The following is a 22104-nucleotide window of genomic DNA, read 5'->3' as shown; positions in this document are numbered from 1 at the left end:
TTACCGATGGAAATGATATAATTAAAAGTTGCCCGATTATCTGGTTACATACCGTCTGGTGTTTTCGCTAACCAGCCTGTCCGGTGCTCCGTACACCGGCGGATTAGCATAAGGATCATAGCCGAGCACAGAAAGCATCGGCGCGATGTCAGGCATCTCTCTGACCACATCATCCGGAATGTGGCCTACCCACTTGGTCAGTGCCTCCAGATTGACCGGCTTTATGATCTGGTCCGACGACCTTTCCACTCTACATTCCAAAAATACGATAGATTTTAGTCCCCGACCGCTTCTTCATTTTCGTATCTTGCATTTATCATTTCAACAGAGGTCTCGTCTCTTATTAAACCCTAATTTTTCATCGAACCAATTATGTACATACGTATATGCTTACTTGCTCAATGGCACGCCGCCTGGTTTGTTAATGAATTCCTCGTGATGCATCACAGACTCGTTCCAAGGAACGTCCAAAAATTTGAGAATCTTCTTCATCCATTCACGCGGATGTAGCACCAGTTGTTCGTACGGAACCATCAAACACTTGTCCGAGCCAATTTCTTTACATTGGCCGTACATTATAGATATCGCGTGGTTCCATTTGATCAACGACTGTCGATACGAGGACAGATCGAATCCTGTTATAGTCACCTGAAAGACAAATCGTTCTCTATATAGTTATAGTTACGTAGAACAACCATCGATCTGTATAGTTATTCGAAAAGGGATATACGTCCTTCGTCTCGTTCGAAACGATAAGGTAATATTCGATCAACTGCGCATAAAATCAACGATCCACTCGATTACAAGATTACGACGAGTTGCTTTTGGATTTGCATGATTTTACATGCTGCCATTACATCTCGTTTCGATTCATTCTGTTTTGCATAAAAGAAATACGTAAATTCCTGTTCGTCCTCTTTTTTCGCTCTCGCTTGTACCGACGAGTACGTCTCATTTTAATATTCGCGAATGAAGTGGGATAAATTTGCATACATCAGCCGAAATGGCCGACAGGGCGGAGGTCGAAGCCTTCGATCGGGCCATACCTTTCTCGAGATAATGGAATGCACGGTGGCACGACCGTCGCGGATCATGAAGATAAACTTGGCATTTGGGAAGAGATCGAGAATGTACGAGCCCATCTTCAGAGTGAGGGGATCCTTGTTGCATAACCGCGGTGCCGGCTCCGCGTGTCGTGCTATTATCTCCAGGCAGAATGCTGCTATAGCACTGTCCATTACCTAAACAATCGATTATTTTCTCATTAATATCGTTAATTAGACACGAAAATCACAGGAGAAGAACATGTCAAACTTTTCATATTTTACCGAGGAATAATTTTAAAATTCAATACGTCGCTCCAATCACTTCGTATTATCAATTTTTCTCTTTTTATTTGATTTTAATATCGAATGAGTCGTTCAAAAGACTCTATTTTGATCAACCGTATAGACGAATCGCTTGCATAAAATGATCTAAGCTACTAAAAATACTCACTTCTTTCGAAATGCCCGCTTCCGAAAGACGCAGATTTTCCCTTTCAGATTTCAGCCAGTGCATCCTCATCTGCAAGATTCTTGGTATCACCCGTGTCTCCTGTCCGCACCTGTCGATGAAAAATTATCCGTGTATAAAATACTCGAACGATGGATTGATTTTTGACGATAATGTTGACCAAGAACACTCAACGTCGGTCGTATCCGCCGATAATTGGCGATTTGTCCGGTGTATGGAACTCACCTGACATCGGGATGTGCATCGAGCATGGCGCGTACCAAGGTAGTGCCAGATCGTGGCACGCCACCGATAAAAATTAGCGGCATGTAGCGATCGTACGCGTATCTCTTGTGATCGAACGGGCCCACCACGTATTTCTGAAAAATATACCCGTCGTTAATATTTATATTTAATAACCGATTCATCAGCGAGGATCGTGAATTAATTATTTCAATTTTTACGTCCATCGAAATACACGACCAGAACTGTTTTTCTCCTTATTTTACAACGGGATTATAATTAAAACAGAGGATTAAAGCAGAGATGGTTATTTTAAGAGCAGAACACGTAAAATCCGATATTTAAGGTCCAGTAACTTTGCGCAGAAAAAGTTTACTCGTTCATGCAGGAAAATTCGGTTTCATATTTTTAGAAAGCGTTGATAAAACATAGATTCCCGTATAACAGCGATAAAGATAGACGATAATTTCTTGTTTGGTTTGGTGTTGGTTAGCGAAGACGATAGTAGTTGCTCGGTGAATGATCGAGAAGTTTCTGCTAGCCATGTGCATGTATGCAGTTTGTCGAACGATTTCTTCTAAAATTATGCGAGCCTGATTAAACCTCGGCAACGAAGGAGTTTCTCCCTTGTCCTACAATATCGCCTAACGAACGAACTTTACGAAGATGATACTTCGTAAGCCTCGAACTAGGATCGATACGCTTTAAATTTTGTACGGAGGAATCGTCACTTCTTTTCCGAAATGATGACGATTCGATCGTGGAAAAAGTTCAAACGACTCGCCTGCTATTACGAAGTTTGTACTTTTCTCAAGTTCGATCTTTTCTCGTTTATTTTCTTATCTTCGAGTATCTTTCTTTACTTAGACCTGTGGATATTACAAACTTAAAAATTACATCATACATTGTGCTATATCTAAGGGAGAGAGTGACTTCGATCTATGTTTAGCGGCAATTTCTACGCTGTTTATGTTTGCGTTGCACCTAAATTTCGCGATCGGAGAGACGCAGATCGATAGTTTATCAAAATGTTTTCACAAGGTAAATTTCGTTCTCGGTAAAGCGACCACGTTAATGACTCGCGATAAATTTCACGATAGCCTCTTTTGACGAACGGTAAAATTAACAGCACATTTTATAGGATTTAATTAGCCGCAATCAATGCGAAATAGGATAATATTCCAACTAGCTCGGACTCGATTAAGCGAACATTATACGAAGAACTTTATCGTTTGATCGAATCGTCCATCTATTTTGCATGATTATTAATAAATGTTATGTCCGTTACTCTTCATTTATGTGGCGTACAAATTGAAATTAAATTACTAGGTATAATTTTATCACGCATTATCTACACGTGACTCTTCTTTTCAAAATTAACCGAATTTAATACTAATTAAAGGCGTAGCTAGAGATACTTGGCGTTTTGGATTAGACAAACTTTTTCGTACATTATTTTTAAGAACGATTTAATTAATGTAAATAATTAATTCAATTAATTAAGAATGTTTTATTTAAGCGAGTCTTATTTCTTTTGACATGCTTGAAACTTCTCGGTGCGCGTGTATTTTAGGTGCTCCAACTAGATCTCGCAAAGAATACGAATTTCAATGTATATTTTTTTCGCCTTCGTGCGCTACAACAAATAACTTACGTCGTTTCTTGCCCGGCATTCTGTATCTTCCCGTGCTTTTATTTGAAAAGGTCGAATAAACTGGCGTCTGAAACGCTGCCCGTAGAATTTATGCTTTAGGCGGCAACCAGGTTCTAATAAAAACTAGCAATTAACGTTCTAATTGGTAGTTATATTGGCTTAATTATTGTATCGATCGCGGCACTCCGCGATAAAAATAATTAATTGCGGGTTAATTGGAAACACGGTCGTATCTTTCAGAGGTGAAAGCGGTGTCCGCATTTTGAAATTCAAAGGGTAGCGTCGGTGGTTTTCGAGGCGATGAAAAATACACTTTGCACACGGTCGTTCGAGTGTCTAGCGACTTTTGTACTTTTGAAAATACGGCTGGATGTCGGGGCTGACGTGCAACGCGCGGCAAAATTTAGCGATCGTCGGTTTAATTAGCTGCGCGATTAAAATTACACCGGCATGCAAATGAACAATCGTTGGAACAATTGATGTTACGACCCGCAACTCGCGTGTATCACAGCTGCGATCGCGTTGTAACATTGGTTACGATCGCGTAAATAAATCTGTCCAAACGGCCGAGAAAAACAATAAATGATAATATGCATACAAGCTGTGCAATAGTACCGAGTATTAAATGAAAAACGAGAAAAAAAGAAGTAACACTTATTTACAATAGGAGACACCTCGACCGATTTTAACGAGCCTGAAATAAACTGTCAAGATCAACGTACCGAGTAATTTTTCCGTATACGTATAGCCGCCACTTAGTTTTCGAATTATATTTTTAACACTCTGCGTGTAATCGCGTTGTGAGTAAATGTAATGTCGATTTAGGTTTCGTTTTGGTTAGATTTGGATTTGGTAATAAAGAAAAAGCAGACACCTGGATGATGTTCCTATTCTAAATAATAAAAGGATACGAGAAATAGATATAAATAAAAGAAGATCACGAAGGCTGAACAGAACAGGGAAGGAACGTTGCCGTGGTGGATCGCAGAAGGTTAAGATAGATGGATGATTCCATCGCGATCCCTCATCTACCCCTGTAAAATAAGCTCTTGTTTTGAACAAAGGGGTGTTGTTAGGCTGGCTCGCGTTACGATTTTTTTCTCGCGCGCCAGACATCGTTGTCAGAGGTCGACGTTGAAAACAAAAAAAGGGAGAGAAGAAAGAAAAAGAACAACGGGAAAAACGGAGAAGCAAAAAAAAAAAAAAAAAAAAATAGAAATGAGAAGAAAGAAAAAACTACATTTCGCAATTAGCATTTCTCGGGTAACAGTGGTGGCTTCGCTGTTCGGCCTGCCGTCAGCCGGCCTTCCTATTCTCTTTTGCTTTTAGCATCGAAGCACACGGAGGAAAAGTACGCGTGAAGCTCAACCGACGCGATTTATGTTGCGCGGAGGGTGGTGAGTCTGACAGAAATTCGTTTCTCTTCCGTCGGCGCGCGTTTCCCGCCAGGAACCTACGAATACAACTATGCTCGCTGCTTCGAGCGTGCACGTATTCACGCATGTTGCATCTTCTTGCGTCTCTCGTTCTCTTTTGTCTTTCCCATCCTCTCTGGTTGGTCGACGTCGCGACGCGCGTGCTCTGAAAACTCTCGCAAAAAGGTAGAAAGGTCGAACGCGTTGGCGGAAAGTTTCGAGGCGAACAACCGCGATTTCGTCTCTTCACGGGGACACGCCTTCCACCCCCTTTTCTTCCACGAGCGACACGTTTAACGCTGGATACACGAATCAGCAGAAGCGTTCTAACGTTTTTCTCTTTTTTTTTTTTTTTTAACACGAATAGCCCCGTTTCTATATGATCTGTGCCGGAAATGCGGTCGTGCTGTACACATGTCGGCGGACGATTTAATTAAATTGCTCGAAACTATCAGTTCGAGGATCTTCTTTGACGTTAGTAAAATCAATGATAATATTTCCGTTGCTAGTGGAACGCTCTTTTATAGGTAGATATTACTCGTTCTTCCCTTGAGCTTTCAAATAGCAAGTTAGAAATGGAATTACTGTTTCAATATATTTATTCATCGATGTATTGAAATTCACTTGATCGATACGATAGAATTGTTTATGATAAGATTCTCTTAATTATTTCAAGGGGTACCAGCTATTTTATTTTCATGAAAATATTAGAAAAGGGCACATATTTTCCTCGGTAAGATAATGGAACGTCGATTTTTTTTTATTTGAAGGAGAAATGTGAAAGTAATAAAGCCCTGGTAAGGAAAGTGCATCTGGTCGTTAGAAAGACGCAACATTTCCTTTGCCATTTTCACTAGACCAAGCTGTTTGCCGGTCGGATCAAGCACACGCTGTCGAGTTCCCTTTAAAGTTCGTGCTTCTGATACATTATCTACAGGATTTAATATTACAGTGCATCCTTTAACGGGAATCTCTTTGTTTCTCGTTATAACAGTCTCGACGAGAAAAAGTTTCGCCGCTTCGGTTTTATTTTCGTTCATTCTTTCGTTTGCTAACGAAACAATTAGCGAGTACGATCAATCGGCGAACATTCTGCGCTGTTCTCGTCGTCAAGCGATTTTTCGCATCTGTGTCGTACAACCAGCGGATCGAGTGTCTGAGCTTTAGAAAGTTTCCTCTTATCGCTGCGTTATCGTTGGTTATCGCACGTTTTCAAAATTTGATTTACTTCCGCTCCTCTCTGCGCAACCCAAAGGATAATTTCTTGCTTCGTTCTATTCCTCTTCTTTGCTTCGTCCTCTATTATTTTCTCTGATGGTGCGTTCTTTTCTCTTGCAGAGAAAATTTAATAAGTAAAGGACCCGTAGGAAGAACGAAACCAGCAAAATGGAAATATTATCTTATAATTTAATTTCAACAACTCTTTGATATCTCTCGAGAGGTAGATTTTGAAATAATGATTTTTTTATTCACCTGTCGAGAAAGGATGAATTATTAGAAATACCATCTACTAAGAAGCCTCGATATTCAGCAGGTCCACCATCTTTAACGTTCGCAGTATATTTAAGATGGCTATTCGTGTAAATTTCTTATTAAATATATTTTTGTAACCATTATGATATAAATTTCCAGGCTGATTTCAAATTTGGTTAATATAACCGCGACAGTTGTGTCCCGTAACAGTGCCGATAGAATTTCAAAATGTTTTATATAACGCACACGATATACACACGAAAGATTTTTATGCTAAATGTCCAAATACTTTCACGAGCCACTGACTACATGTAAATCAAGGCGTAAAAAATTTCCCCACGAAGAGGGCAGCTTATGCTAATCGTTTATTAAGTCAAACGCGTCTTCGAGACGTGTCTCATCGATTATTGGAGAGGGAAAACTTTCACGCCGATAATAGGACTCGATTAATCGATTCATTCTGCTCAGCGAAAGATCGGTTAAAAGGCAGGAGTTCGCGATTATGACAGAGTAATTAGTCGGATAAACCCACATCGGAGGCTAAGCCGCAATTTTCTTGCTAGTTCTCGGTTTCTTTTTCGCCTTTTTTACTTCGACGAAAATGGAGAATGACGGCGCGAAGTAACGTCGGTTGACGTATTTCTCGTCGCGACTAATTTCGACGAACAAAAATCCAATTTCAAACTTTCCACGGCATAAACGAAGTTCCAAGGAAATTTCTGTCCTCTCGGAACCCACAATATGAGTTCATAGCGCCCGTTGCGTTCCGACTTCCCTCGTAATCTATGCATAGAGACGCGTGCTACGGTTGTCAAAGCAGTGGCAACTGACCTGGAATTTCGCAAGAATCACGTATTAGAATGCACCGTGTGTATGTCTTCTGTTTTTCTTTCGAATTCTATGAAGCCTATAGAGGCCAGGAGCGTTCGTTGTTCCATCGTTGTTCGTCGTTCGATCGATTTTCTCTCCTATCTCATCATCCTGACCCTTGCCCCTGTTAATTAATTGCTTTCATAATGCGCCACCGTTGAAAATTCGATTAAAAGTTCCTTGATTTTACCGGACATCCGTGCGACGAGGTAAACACGGTCCTCTTGTGAGAAAATGGCGTGAAAATCGCGCGAGCCTTTACTGTCTTACTCGAACGTTGAATTACGCACGTTGAATGGAAGGAATCGCTTGGTAAAACATCGACGAGTTAAAGCGGTTTCTCAGTGGGGGGATGGAAGAATCGCAAAACGAATAAAGTTTCTGCCAGGCGGATATAAAGAATTTTATGTACGAGCATTGCATTCTTGTTGAATTAGAGAGGAATTTTCGGGTGGTAAAACAAAAAGTTGGAGGAAATTTAATTTCTGCAGCGTTGAAGACGGGCCTAGACAACGACCGGGTATAAGGAAAGGAACAACTGGGACGCGGTTAATTCGCACGATAAAATCCGACTGACGATGCTATAATTGCGTCTCGCCTAATTCCAACCCGGATCTCCATTGAAAATCTTCTCGGGGAACTCGTAGAAACACTGTAAAACGACCTACGACCCACTTCATGCCTCAGCGGTCGTACTGGAAGTTCGTTTCTTTAGACTATTAGCTACGCAATAATTTCTATTGGATTACGACCGTTTTCCCTTTGCGCGACGAGACTGATCTATTGTTATTAAATCATCGAAAATTTCGCAGGATTATACTCGTAGCGTGAGTATTTTTTATTCAAATTAGATTCAACACGGCAGATTTGTATATACTGGATTGGGGAATACGATGATATAAGACGATGCGAACATAATGACGAGAATGGAAGGTGAGATGGTAGAAGTGAATTCGAAGGTCTCGTAGGTTGCGTTATTGACCCTTAAATTCATTCGAAGGTAACGAGATGATCGTGGAGATCGCGTCAATGACATTAAGGCCGCCCGAAGATCATTTCAAATTTATGATCGAGTTTCAGTCTAACTTAAAGATCTCGTAAAACATCAGCAGTGGAAATATATAGAATTCATCGTAAGCTATATTTAAAGTTAAATCAATCGTACATAAATTTAAAACGTTACACACCACGTACGAGGACTTTTAATCAAACCTTTAAATTGCAAAACTATTTTCATTTCCGACTAGAGTCGTTTATTATTTAATAACGTAACTCTGCACGGAGAAAATGGGAAAAACTGGTTTACGAGAACCCGTAATATTTCATGCTCATAGATAAACAGCCCTTTCATCTCTCGCATCCAACTGTGAAGTATACAAATATCATTAAATCCCACCTCGTTTTCCACCGAGTTTCCCACATAAAATTTCTTCACACCATGGTCAGTTGATCCTTACTGTTCGATAAAACATGTAATTCTGGCATTTCGTTCATCGTAGCAACACATACGGGGAGACAAAGTTGGCGGAAACACGCGTTTGTCTAGGCGTTCAGGCACCGACGATTGTTCTGGCTCCGACTGCGGCACGTACCCACTGTTTGCACGACAATTTCGCGAAAACTGGGATAAAACTAATTCGTAATTACTGGCTCCGTAGTCGAGGCACGCTCGTAAATCGTCAATACGATAATAACTTCATGCGTGGTGGAGAAATTTCCAGAAAAGTTTTCGAATGCTGTTTGTTCGAGGGGTTCCCTTTAAAATAATTCAATTCCAACGATCCGATTCGTCAAGTTTTCATCTATTTTGTAGGCTATGGCGAGAACAACAGTTCGATACAACACGTATTCGTTGTAACGATGACCTAATTAACGGATATAAAATGCGAACAGACTTACCTCTTTGGCGACCATCATCGCTGTGGGCACGTACTTCATGGAGCCGCAGATGATGCCTAGCTGATAAAGAGCGAAGACCAGAAGAAGGCCGACGAAGCAGATGATGGGCCCCTTTCGGCCGCCTCGACTAAGCAAGAACGACATGTCGTCGTTTCGAACGACGACCACGTCACTCGCGTGCACGTACTTGGACGTGTTTTGGGCGGCACGTTAGTGAGCGCCGATGCGATCGTCTGGATCGGTGTGGTGGTCACGGCGGGCTACTCGAGGCCAAGGTTTCGGGGCCTCGTGTTCCCGGTTACGCCATTAGCTCATTGCACCTGTTCAACCAAAGAGAAAATTTGATTAGGTAACAGCGGCGAAGTTTATAGCGGAATCGAGTACGGTGTTTAAGGCGATCGATAGATCGTGGATACTTATGATATTTTTACGAATACGACTAGAAACGGAATTCTAAGAAATGGAATCTAAGCATTTCTTTTATTTACCGAATATTACGACGAATGCTGTACTTGTAATAATTTGATTAGGTAACGATGGCGGGTCTCGATATAAATTCAATCGGAATGACAAATTTTAATTGCCACGATTACTTTGTATAAATCATACACGAAGACGAATAATCCGCTGGAGGAAATTGTAGCCACGTTTTCCGACTAATATTTATCTCGGAAGAGGCGGAAGCTCGTTCGTGCCGTCATAATTTTCATTTCGATGGCTCGCTGCCATCGGCTGAGTTTGAGCCTTTGAGCGGTTCCTCGAGCGTTTTTGATTTAGCTGCTCCTCTTCCGTTTCGCGGCTTTGTTTGATATAATTTATTAACGGTGCCAGAGATCTTCGTTGCTTCTACTTAGAAATCAGCGATGCATTAATACGATAAATCTCGTGGATTATCGAATAGCCCGTGACCAAAGTCCATTTAGATTTTACAGCCAAAGAAATGAGAAAAAAATACAGGAGAAATAGGAACCGTCCTCGCCTGTGTTTCATTGTGCGTGAGCATCGTAATCATCGGTGCTGAATCGATCGAGCTAGCAAAAAAAGAAGAAGAAGAAACAGGGCCACGATAGAATAGAATTTTCGATGGAGGATCCTGCAAGCGGTGGTGCTTGTCGACGAGCAACTTGTTAATAACATCGTATTGTGTGCTTAAAGAGTTTCCAATACTTGCAGAAGATAAGCTTGCAAATTTCGTTAGGAAGTTAGGTGGTCGCGTTTATTTGATATAAGCCCGAGGTAATGTATAAGTAATGAAATTGGAACGAGCTATGAAGAAGGAACTCCCGAGGGGAAACAATTCTTTGGAGACTGGTCGATACGTTTTTATTTCGCGATGCAGTTTCGCGTGATTCCAGGCAACATTCAGAGAGGAAAAAACTGAGAGAGTAAATAGGAGTTTGAAAGACCCATATCGGGGCGGATGGTCAACCGGTGATTCGCGAAACGTGGTCTACGACCAAAGAGAGGAAAAGAGGACGAAATAACGAGAAAGAGAGAGAGAGAGAGAGAGAGAGGGAGAGAACGGGCAAAGGATCAAAAAGAAAAGGGGGATGAAAACGGAAGAGGAACTGGGTCGTATATAAGCGACCTGTATCTATTTTCCGGCGACAGCTTTCAAGGAGAGCTTTCCATTTCGCGCCTCGCCTTTGACCTCTCTCACTCTGGAGGTCCACCATTCCTCGCGCGATGAAAGATGAGGACAATCGCCACATATTGCTAGCTCTGTGCTACCTTCCAATCTAACGCTGCCGTGCTGTACCTTCAATCTCGCCAGTTTTCCTCGCTCACTCCCAAATAAAACATCACTTCGTTTCCTTGTACCAACACCAATTGTTTTCTGGATTGGACGCCTTTCATTGCGACGCGTGGTTCTCTATTGTCCGTGGAATTGAATCGAGACGAGTAATAAACCCTCTTCAAATAGGTACACTTCTGTCACCAACCGTTTGCACTGATAGTATACAAAGATTTTTCAGTTGTTTTCGTGAATCACGATATTAAGATTTCGCTCGAGTTTCAAAATTTGAATTTCTGAATTTTCTGCGAATTTTGCGACGCCGTAATCGACCATTACGCTTTATAATTTATTTACTCTACTGCACGATTAATTATAGTTTTACGTTGCATTTTTTTCTACAAAATACACGTCTATATTTGTGTGTCAGCGTGTGTACTTATGCGTGGAAATTCGTACAAATTTGTATCTTACGTAAGTTAGTTTCGCTTATTGATATATGTATCATTCACGAGCCACATTGATCGATCATTGATCTCTAAAGTAAAAAGTACAGAAAAGTTATCAGCACCGTCTTGTGTCTGTAGAGCCAAAGCTTTTTGTTTAATACTTTCATAGTAAACGAAAATCTCCTTTAATATTTGAATTACAAATGATACGAGCGTTTCTATTTGACAACATTATTCGATTAACATGCCATATCAATGGTCGTTGTAAAAGCTTTTGCCTGTTAGTCTTAATTTAAACGTTTCTTTGTTTGCAATTCGCTACCGGTAGAGCGTTCAATTAGTAGGAGCATGGTGAAAGTTCAAGTCCTGGTTGCCTAAGGGCTCGCTCCGTTATGTTGTTGCATTCGTTCCGGCGACCACTCAAATTTTTTCCCCCTTTTCATCGTTCGTAGAAACGCAATTGAGGCTGGCCCTCGTTTCTTACTTTCATATTTATGCCGCCTTTAATATCCATGAACGTGAGGCGTATTCCCACGTGGTACTCGCCGCTGAATTCGTTGAAATAACTGCGCCAAAAAATGAGGCTGATTACATTATCAATTCTTGTCTTCCCTCCTTCGATGTCTACTTTACCTTTCAAGTGACGTCACTATCGTCGCTTATCGTCTCTGTATAATTTCTTTAGCAAGTGTCTTTATGCAAGTGTAGATATCTATAAGACAAACACGAGAAAAGAAAAATCCTGGTATTCCTAACCGTTAATGAAGGGAAGACGAATCAATTTCATCTTCTTTCTTCAATAGTCACATTTCTAAACCTTCGTATTTACCTGATTATTATCGATCAATAGTTTTTAACACGAAGAGTATTGGTTTGATTAATTTCTTTACATACTCTGCAAAGCGTCCTCCAGTATATATGTAACTTTTGCATAAATGCGACCCATATGGAGGCTGTTCGTTTTGGTAGGTTTCTTAAATTCGACATTTGTCTACGACAGCGACTCGTTGGTGGAAAATTGATATCAGGAGGGGAACCGCTGGACGTTGGCAGATCGATGTTTACGATAGCGTTTGGCTGTTGGCACTTAGACATATTGTTGCTTTTCGCCCTGGCGTTGAACGACAACTGCATTTCTCCCCGTGTTACACGCCCCTATTGGTCGTTGCCTTTATGATTGCACGCTTTTGCACACTCCACAGAGTCCACTGTGCGAGTTCCGATTGTCCTCCTATGGACCAGTCGTGCTATTGTTAATTAAACTGAGCTTTGTACTCTTCCATGCAGCATTTGCGTTTATATCAATGTCGCATCGTTAATCGTAATTTTCTAGGCTGATTCGATAATGTAAATCCTATTCGTTTTCATAGATGTATAACGAAGATAAATTCATTTTCCGCCTGACCGAGATTTTTCACCGGTTCTTCTTCCTTCTCGGAAATGACGGATAGAACCGATTTCTGATTATCGATAACGCAATAGTCGCGAGCAGCACGCAGTAATTTTCAATTGGAACCACTTTATGCGAACCAGCTTTTTGCGAAAATTCTAGCTATCGTGGAACTGCACGATGCGAGCCCACTCGAGCAAAAATATAATCAATCGTTGTGTGATTATTAGAAATATCTACCATCGAAGTTCCGTTTGCTGTTTCCATTAATTGCACCGCGTTCTTACTTCAAAATTACGTCGTTCTCTGTCCCAAGAAAGTGATTGTTTTCAAATCTTACTAATATAATCGTTGAAAATTGCAAAAAGTTTCGTACGACGTACGTAACGCATTTGTAAAAATTTCTCGCGTTAAATATTCGAATTTTGCGAGCCTCTGTATTTTCCATATACTCGCTTCGAATTCTCATTACTTTCCCCTACGAATTTCCTTTCAGCTTGGTCGTTTCAAATTGGAATCGTTCCAAATTTCGTCGACCAATTTCGCGTCAAAGCGATCGCACGAACGCTACGAATGATCGCAGATGCGAATACTATGCTACATGTGGCAGGATACGCAAAAAGTTGAGATAGCTCGGGGAACGCGTGTCGGACAGAAGGAAAAATTCGCGTGTCACGGATAAGCGGCAAAGTTCGCGATGTGCATGCGATTTCGTGAGAAATCGAGGCTTGACCGAAGAGAGAGGATCGAGGGTTGGAAATTATGCGCGCCATAAACCGTTCTTTGTCTCGGTACCGGTAACTTTATCGATCCTTCGACGCGTTATTCCCTCGGGGGATCTACGGAGGCGACTGAATCCTCTCAAGTTTAATGAAAGAACTTCGATGCCGCGGATCGTTGATCCGATATTCCGATGGAATAAACCGTTGAACGAAGAAAAAACTGGATCGAGTGTCCGAGACCACGAAGCATAAAATATAATTACTTGGACCTGTTCTATTTTCTCTAGAAAAGCACGTTATCATTCTCTAGAAGATTTTGTGACGTGTATAGCATGCTCGTTATACTTGTTGGATGAATTATATTGTCTAATGGTTACAGAATTTAAAAAGTTATTATATTGCAAACAAAGGGCTTGATCTATAAAATATACACGACTGTCTTTACTTTATAAAATTATAATTTTCTTAATGTAATCTGTCTTATTGTCTTTATCTTATACACTCGTGCAGCTAGCGATGACGATACGGATGACACGTAGCGTTAATCGTTAATACATAGAAATGTATTACCTAAATAAATTTTGCCGAAAATTGTTGCTTAGAAAAGGTGGAAAAGAGCGGAAAAGAAAAAGTGAAGTATTCAAAATGAGAAAATCAGTTCTATCCGCAAAGTATGTGGAAGGAAATTCGTTAAAATACATTAGGAATCAAAAGGTATGTGGTGATTTTATTTTTCCATAAAACGTAAGTTTAAACATAAGCTTCGACATGTGGCATCGATAACCGACGCGTCACGGAACACGTTAACCTCGGTGAATCGTGGCGTGAGTCGCGATTGGAGAAACTAAGTCGCAAGAGATGACGCGTCTCTCTCGAGAGCCAGAGGTAGAGTTGGTATAATTCAGTCGTGTTACGAGCCGCCTAAAAGGAGCTTGGGCTCGCAGCCAACAACTTTATACTTCGGCTAAAGCTTCGATTTCAGCCATAACAGTTTGCAAGCGAAAGAAAACGTGTACATGGTTGCCGGATAAAAGAGCGTAAGACGCGACGTCGAGTAAAAAAAATAACACTTGCCACCGCGTCGACGATTCTGGCGACTTCTCCATGAGAAACGTTTACACGAAGAGTTCACACCTTGGCACACGTTTGTGGCGTTAATCCCTCTTGCAATAATTTCGTTAGCAGGTTCGTAATTGGATTCCATCGGTCTCTCGTGGCCTTTGGTCGCGTTCAAATTTATAATGTCACCAGAAGGGCCAGCGACGACCGGATAATGATACGGCTCGTTTGCCTCGCTATTTAAATTTGTCGCGGTTTGGGGCGAATTTTCGAACTTCCTTGTCGCTTTGTGTGATCCGAAAGGATTTCCTTACAGGGTTGAACGAGCGGATGTGAATTCTCGCAAGTTTAATGAAAGAAGTTTGGTACTGAGCAACTTTAAGCCGATATTCCAATCGACGGTCGTTTAACCGCCGCTAACGAGAACGAATCGATTCCATCAGGGAGCCTGTCTCGTTTCCAAGGAAATCATATCTATCGATTCCCTTACTCGAAAACCTTCAAAGCGATACGCGTTCAAATTCTACGCTTAACCAGAGAGGCATCTTTTTCACCAAGTATATCATTGATTCGATCCTTTGTCGTTGAATTTCGAGTTTAACGATATAGTAGAATTATCCAACTTAGCTCGAACGTTTCAAGATTCAATTTTGAACTTTGTATAGAATAATCAAACTTGAGATACTATTAGTATATCACGGGACACCATTAGTCTTTAATATAATAACAGGAGAATGAGAAAATTCTGTGTACTTTAGATCTAACCAAGAAGCATTACAAAATTCATAACCGAATTTGCAGAATTACAAGGGAAATTACTTAGCTCGACTCAAATATCCTTGCGACACGGATAATCCTATCTTATCGAACCTGGTACATCAAGAGAATTTTATCTGAGAATCTCTGGATAGTGGAAATTGCAGAAACTTGCAGCGAGAGTTAGCAAATTTTTAAATACCCATGGAAAAGCGGAAACGAGATGTTGACACACGTGCGCACGAGTTACCTACTTGCGAATTGTGTTGAACTTAAATGCCGTGCTACACGCGCCTGTTGCAAGAAACACGTAGCTGTGCTTTGACTAATTATGATTACAGGCCGCGAGCATAAGTTTATTAAAGCGTCAGCTTGCGAATAATTACGAGTTCCTTTCTTATCAGCGTTGTATCGTCCCTTTAATTAATAGCGTTAGAATCGTAATACCTATTTCGCAAGACACGACGACGTTTCGTTCGCCAACCTTTCAAACAACTATGCAATCGTCTGATTTAACGCTAAGCACGTCGCGTGACACAGATTTTACTTGAAATTACTCTTTCTTTCCATTCTTCGTCCTTTTTCTACGAAACAAAGAACTCCCGAGAAACATTCGCGGATTAAATTCGATGGAAGTAGGTTTTTGGCCGTTTCTGGGCGAGGAGAATCCTTAATTGCTTTCATCGACTAATCCTTTGTCACCTTAATTGTTCTCTCAATCGTAATACTCTGATTTTCCTCGTGTTTAATCGTATTTCGTTCGGACCAATAGTTACCGATGAATTATGGAGGAAAATGTTACGATAGCGATCCCTCCCCAATAATTGCATATTACTGTATTGTTCTTGCATCTGCCATCGACTTTTTGTCGTAAGAATGTTTTTATTCTATTTACGGTGTATCAACGTTTCGGATTACGTATCAACGAATGAAAATTTGATCTGTACCAAGCGAAAGGTAACGTTGGCGCAAATGCATAAATTCTGTGAATAAACGAGATGAATTTCGAACAAATACACGAGGGATATGAGCTTTCACGAATTTTCAAAGTAACGAAGAGACGCCACGAAGAGATATTTCCCTTCAAAGAAACGAGCTGATCGTAGATTCGCGGAGCAAAGAGGGCGCTCGAAAAGTCACAGTAATTACATCGTCCGCGTTAATATGTTTCCTTTACCATTCTCGGCCCGGGAATTGAGATTCCGGCATCGGTGCCGAGAATTGCGGAAACAGAAGGAACGGGACAGAGAAATGGAATTCGAAATGCGCAACGCGCGAGAGAACGGTTGCCGCCGGAAGACAGGTGCAGAGACGTAATACTAATAGAAATCGAAATACAGAAACAAAGGGGAACATCTTGAGACGGTAATCGAAGTTCAGAGCCCGTGGAAATAGGAGTTGCGGAGAATTTTGTGGAAACAGACGGTACAACTCGCGTTAAAGTCGAACTCGAGCGCACGGGAACGGTTCAACAAGAATATCACAATAGATAAAAAGGAAAACGGGAAAACATTAGGATGGTCGTGAAAATCGGAAAAGAATTTTATTTGAAAGTAATCTGAAACGTGATATATTGTATTCGAGGGTGAATAATTCGGGGGTGAATAATTCAAGGTGAGATTTTGAGTTTTCAGCGTTATAGATGCGTGAAAGTATCGAGTGTTTGAAATTAGCGTGCAAAAATACCGTTAACTGGGCAATCCTTTATCCACATTCTTCTATAATTACAGAGTTAAAAATTAATAAAGATAAATAAATATCAATCGAGTCGGTTTTAATTCGTGTTTTAAAATTTCATTAATTTCAATTACTAAATTATCGGCAAGATACACCTGGTGTTATATAAATATTCCATATTTATGAACGAGAATGTATATGAATGTATTATGCGCGTTTGTAGACGATCGAGGAAAGTAGCTGAAAATCGGCATCGGGGGCAAAAAGTACAGAGACAACGTACAGGAATGAAGGTGCGGATCAGATTCTCTCTCTCTCTCTCTCTCTCTCTCTGATTGTGTACAATTCGTTGATGCACCGCGTTAGCAGCAATCTAATTAATCGCCGAAGTCCGTGTGCACTCACACGTATAATGCAGCGGCCGTGCAAACAGCAGTGCGCTTTCAGGTAGAAACGAGGCCGATGCGCGTATATTACCAGTCGCAATATGCATCGCCGTGTGTCGTTCATCTGACGACGGATTCACCCTATTTCACCGCTCCGCCGATGCCTCGTCTTTAATACGCGTGCATCGGGAAAAACTGTAGTCTGGGAACAGGGACGCGGATAACGCGCAGCTCAGCCTCGTTGCTTTGCGTTTGATCGCGTTTGTAATGATTATGGCAAATGGACGTCACGGAGAACGGATAATCTAAAAATGCTGTTTCGGTGCTCAGCGCCGATACCGCTTAATTAGCACTTTTCATTTGATCCCGTTTCGCGTCGATTTGCCGCTGGGACGACTGCTTTCAATATTAGATAATGGAACCATATTTAGCGAGAATGATACCGTTTCGACGAATGCAGCAGAGTTAGATACTATTAACAATAAATAGATACTGCCAAAGATCAACTGGAATATCGGTTTGAAGAACCGAAATATATATGTAACAATGTATAGATAGATATAGTTGAAGAATATTTTGAAGAATGTTATTTCGGTTATATTCATTTAGTTATTTAGTATGCAATGCAGTATGTGCAAACTGAATGGTAAAATATTAAGGATTTAGATTTATAGATTAAATTGTAATTACTGTTAAATGCAATTATATCGTATTAAATGAAACGAACTTTATATTAATTCGATTCTGCACTGTACGAGGTATCTCATGAGCATCGCGTCTATGATGTGCAAATTAATTGTATAAATAGGAATGCTGGATGTTATTCGCAGTGCGCAAGATTTGAATATCAAATACATTATATTCCTACGATGACATCGTACCACGTATTTCTATCTCATTGCACAGAAACGTCAAACAAATTCACATTAAACAATATTTTTCATAATCTTTCGATCAGTCTCGTTACAACACTAATGAAATTTCTCATAAAATGTTTTATAAAACATTCGCAACATATGAATAAAAGATTTGATAAATGTTCAAATACTTTCGCGAGCCACTCCATAAAAGCGTCGAACTCAAGTTGCTACAATACCAGAAATAAAACGGAATATCGGTATGCACAAATTCGCGGATATATTGAATATAACATTCAATTAGCAGCTTTACGATAATCGGTAATGGGATGGGTTCGCGCGCGAAATCCTGATCTGTTCGTTTTTCTGTGAAAGAAAAAAGCATAGCGTTCGATTGTTCGACGCAATCGGATTTCCGTTGTTGAAACCGCGCGTGAAACACATCCCACGCAACGTGCATTTTTACCCCAACCGGATCGGCGAGGATTACGATAACTGTCGAATTTGTTTTAAAACTGTAATCGTATCTGGAAAACGAGCCTATAGGGATCTGATAGGATATATATGGGGCTGTTGGGAAACCATAATTCAGCGATGACCAGTAAATGGCGTTGCGGAACAGCAAATCACGCGCGAATGTCTCGAGCATGTTATGTAATTGAAACAAATGGTCGAAACTAGCTGGCTCTCGGGACCCTTTTGTTTCTGCTACGCCAATCGAGAAGCCGCATCTGATCGAAAGTTAAATACTTTTCTCGAATCTAATTTAGAGGCAGCCATCCCCGGTCGGAATAAAACCCCGTTCCAGTCAACGAGAAAGAAAAAAGGGGTAGGCACGATGAGAAGCGTGAACCACCCGTTTTTCGCGCGAGATCAGGCTGCAACTTTATGACGCGTTTATATTTCCCTCGTACGCTCGTTTCGCCCTTCTGTTTTGTAGCATTTGCATTATTTTTTTTTTTTTTTTGTCAAAACACGGCAGACAGTTTTGATCAATGCGAGACGGTAAATTAAACGCGAGACAGTTTTGAAATACTCGCTGGATAAATAACGGAGCACAGGGTTGCTTATACGCCGTTGGTGGTATGTCGCGAATCTGCTATTTTAGTTGCGATGTACTGCCGATTTTTTCGTCGTTGTTTTTTTTGGGGGGAATATATTTTTCGGTTTTTGGAAAGAGGAAGGATGACACGATATGCGCGATCGGCCGTAACTTTGTTCGAAATTACCAACGGAAATGTATGGTTCGATTAAAATTTCGTCGACAAACCGTGCATCGTCGAAACACCGTTCGACTACGTATTTGATCTGTAAAATGGTGGGGGTGTAAACGATCCACTTTTTTTCAATTCCAACGAACGGTAAATACCTTTCAGAGAAACACTCATCGTAGCGATAACGCGTCGAAAAAACGTGTAATTAAAAAGCTTACGTGGAAATGTTCGACATAAAAATCCACCCGACCGTATAACATGGAAATTGCCTTTTTTATTCATCAAGCTGTTTGGATTGTTCACTCTTGAAAAGTTTAACGGCTGTTGCGTTTCGAATTTTTGCGAGTCAAATTCTTTTGTACGAAACATTCATCAGGCATCGTCTACAGCTCGTGTATTATCATACTTTCACATTAACGATTCTGTAATTCGACTGTGCTTCGCTTAAAGCCGTCAGCTCCAAGTTTCGCGTAGTCCATTTAGGATATCCTAGAAATTATGAAGCCTGTTGATCTTTACAGACATCATATTTTTACTTAGAAGAACTTTCTTTCTTTTCCTAACGTGATATTTTCTATCTTCTTTATGGTGCCTGTTCTTTACGTATATTGTACTTCTGGTGTTTTTTATTCCTACATCGTCTTTATTTCAGTGGAATTTTTTTTCTAGTACGCTTATGTTATTTTCATTTTTACTCTGAAATTCTCGCTAGATTGTTTCCAAGCTGTTTCTTTATTGCTGCTTTTCTTCTTTCAACGCCTTTACACAACTTTGTTCGAACGAACCAAGTTTCTTTTTAGTAACTTTCTATTGTCTTTCTTTTTTTCTTTTTTTATCAAGGGTCTGATTAGAGCAGCGTTATACTGTCGTCTTTCAATCTTCGTAGCAAAATTGTCTGCAGTGCCGCTTCTAATTGTATCGCTACTTCGTGTTTTAATTTACCGCGCAAGGAGGAATATCTTCTGTTATTAGAATTTTGCCAGCGATATCAAACGGAATTCGAAAACCGAGCCTCGATGGACAAGACAGGTTGTCTCTGTGAAATGGAAATTCGGTCGGAAGAGAGAGATAGCCATTCCCATCGCGATATAGCAGCGATTTCATTCAACGATATTGCATCCTGTGCGAAGCTCTAATCGATTCGGTTTATTACCGCAAACGGGGGGAAGAACTTTTCGCGAGTAAATTGCAAACCGCTTAGCCCGAGTGACCGACCGGCCATTTATATCAGTTTCAAAGTTTCCAACTTAGTGGCGAAACTTTGTCGCCTTTCAGTTTTCAACTCCGCTGCCAAATGCTCGACTCTCCGAACCTTCTTTTCTCAATGAGCTTTCCAACCTCGTTTCTTCTGAAACAGATAATTTCCCCAAGTAAAACGACGAAACCACCGATTCAGGCAACTCGCAGAGAAAACTGTGTAGATTTAGTATTAATCTTCCAGGTAAACTTTCAACGAGACGAGAAAAGAAAGGAAAAAAGAAAAGGGCCGAAGTACCAACGGGACGTCGTACCAGAAAACTTGCCTATCACAGTCCGTGTACGTATTAAGCTCTAAAAGGAAGAACAAATAGCACCGGGGAAGACGTAGGACAATAAGAACAAAGTCTGATCCAGTGACACGCATCTTTTTGCGCGTGAACCGTCAGCTTGCCGAAAACGGGAGCATCGCCCTCGTTTTCACCTCGTCAACCTTTCAAACGTCTCTTGTTCTTTTTCCTTCTTGTTCTTTGGATGACATATCGGGCAAAATGAAAGTCCTCCTCATACCGGATGCATCTCGCTGACTGAACGTTTGATTATGCGAATCTCAGAGAAGATTCGAGGACTGCTACTTACTTACTTGCTTGGCAGAGAAAAGAGTGGCGAGAAAGAGGAGGATCGAGTCGAAGGAAAGAAAATTCTCGTTAGCGATACTTTTACGCGAGAGACTTTTTAAAACTCTGTTCGTGCGAAATCTTCATTGGGAAAGGAAGAGATAAAACGTCTTATCTTTCTCGTTTACGAAACTCGAAAGACTTCTCGTAACGCGAATATACACAGGCTCGCGAATCTAACCGAATACTACGAGTCTCTTGTGAATATACTATACGAAATGTTTTCAAGTTTCATTAATATCGTAACGAAATCTAGTAACAGCCAGTGCAGTCGGTATTCTGTACCCGGTCTATAATTTTTCTGACATATTTCAACAAAATTCTTTTTCTTTCCATCTGTCATTCCGCGTAGAAATTTACAATGTTGTTAACGGTGGTCGAACAGGTCGCGATATCTATCGTCGCTAGGACTGAAACGATAATACGCCAGTACGTGAAAGTGACGTACAACAGCAGAAGAGCTGACACGAATGACATTGTTCGTCTATCTTTTTGTCGTGCAAGCGGGTCATTTGCATCAGTTACAGCGGCCGCACTCGCTCCATCTCTGCCATTTTTCTACATCACCGTGAAACGTGGCTTCACTTTTGTTCCTCCTTTCATAAAAAAATGTTGTCGTATCTTTGGACCACCTTGTAGATAAGTGCGAACGTCCTGTGATTTTTGTTAATAGCATAACGAAAGATAAAGATTGAAAATATTTTCCCATCGATGTATTATCGATGTTTTATTTCGTTCACAGAGGAGAAGGATCCCATTAGAAAGCGGATTATTCAGGTTAGTGAATTCGGTGTCGATCGCTTTGCCAGCCGTTACCTAGCATGATAATCTGATTCAGTTAGTAATTCGGTAGAACGAAGCGTTCAACGAAAGCAATTATACATGGTAATACGTAAACGAGCTTGCACAATACCGTGATTAACGTAAAATTACAAGT

The 22104-nt window shown here is 40.7% G+C and overlaps 1 protein-coding gene across 1 annotated transcript in view; it reads right to left on the bottom strand.

Moving 5' to 3' along the window:
• Tpst (tyrosylprotein sulfotransferase) overlaps positions 1-22104 on the bottom strand; it is a 181247-nt gene that overhangs the window by 1512 nt on the left and 157631 nt on the right. Inside the window, exons 3-8 of the mRNA XM_033328479.2 lie at positions 9049-9368; positions 1741-1874; positions 1498-1606; positions 1047-1241; positions 395-648; positions 53-250 (exon numbers count right to left, since the gene is read on the bottom strand). Coding sequence (XP_033184370.1) covers positions 53-250; positions 395-648; positions 1047-1241; positions 1498-1606; positions 1741-1874; positions 9049-9192 — 1034 coding nt within the window. The 5' untranslated portion in view covers positions 9193-9368. The remainder of the gene's footprint in view (positions 1-52; positions 251-394; positions 649-1046; positions 1242-1497; positions 1607-1740; positions 1875-9048; positions 9369-22104) is intronic.

The sequence above is a fragment of the Bombus vancouverensis genome, chromosome 3 (assembly GCF_051014615.1).
Source record: "Bombus vancouverensis nearcticus chromosome 3, iyBomVanc1_principal, whole genome shotgun sequence".
Lineage (NCBI taxonomy): Eukaryota > Metazoa > Arthropoda > Insecta > Hymenoptera > Apidae > Bombus > Bombus vancouverensis.
Note: the sequence above shows the minus strand (reverse complement) of the source record. Positions and strands in the feature narration are given on the sequence as shown.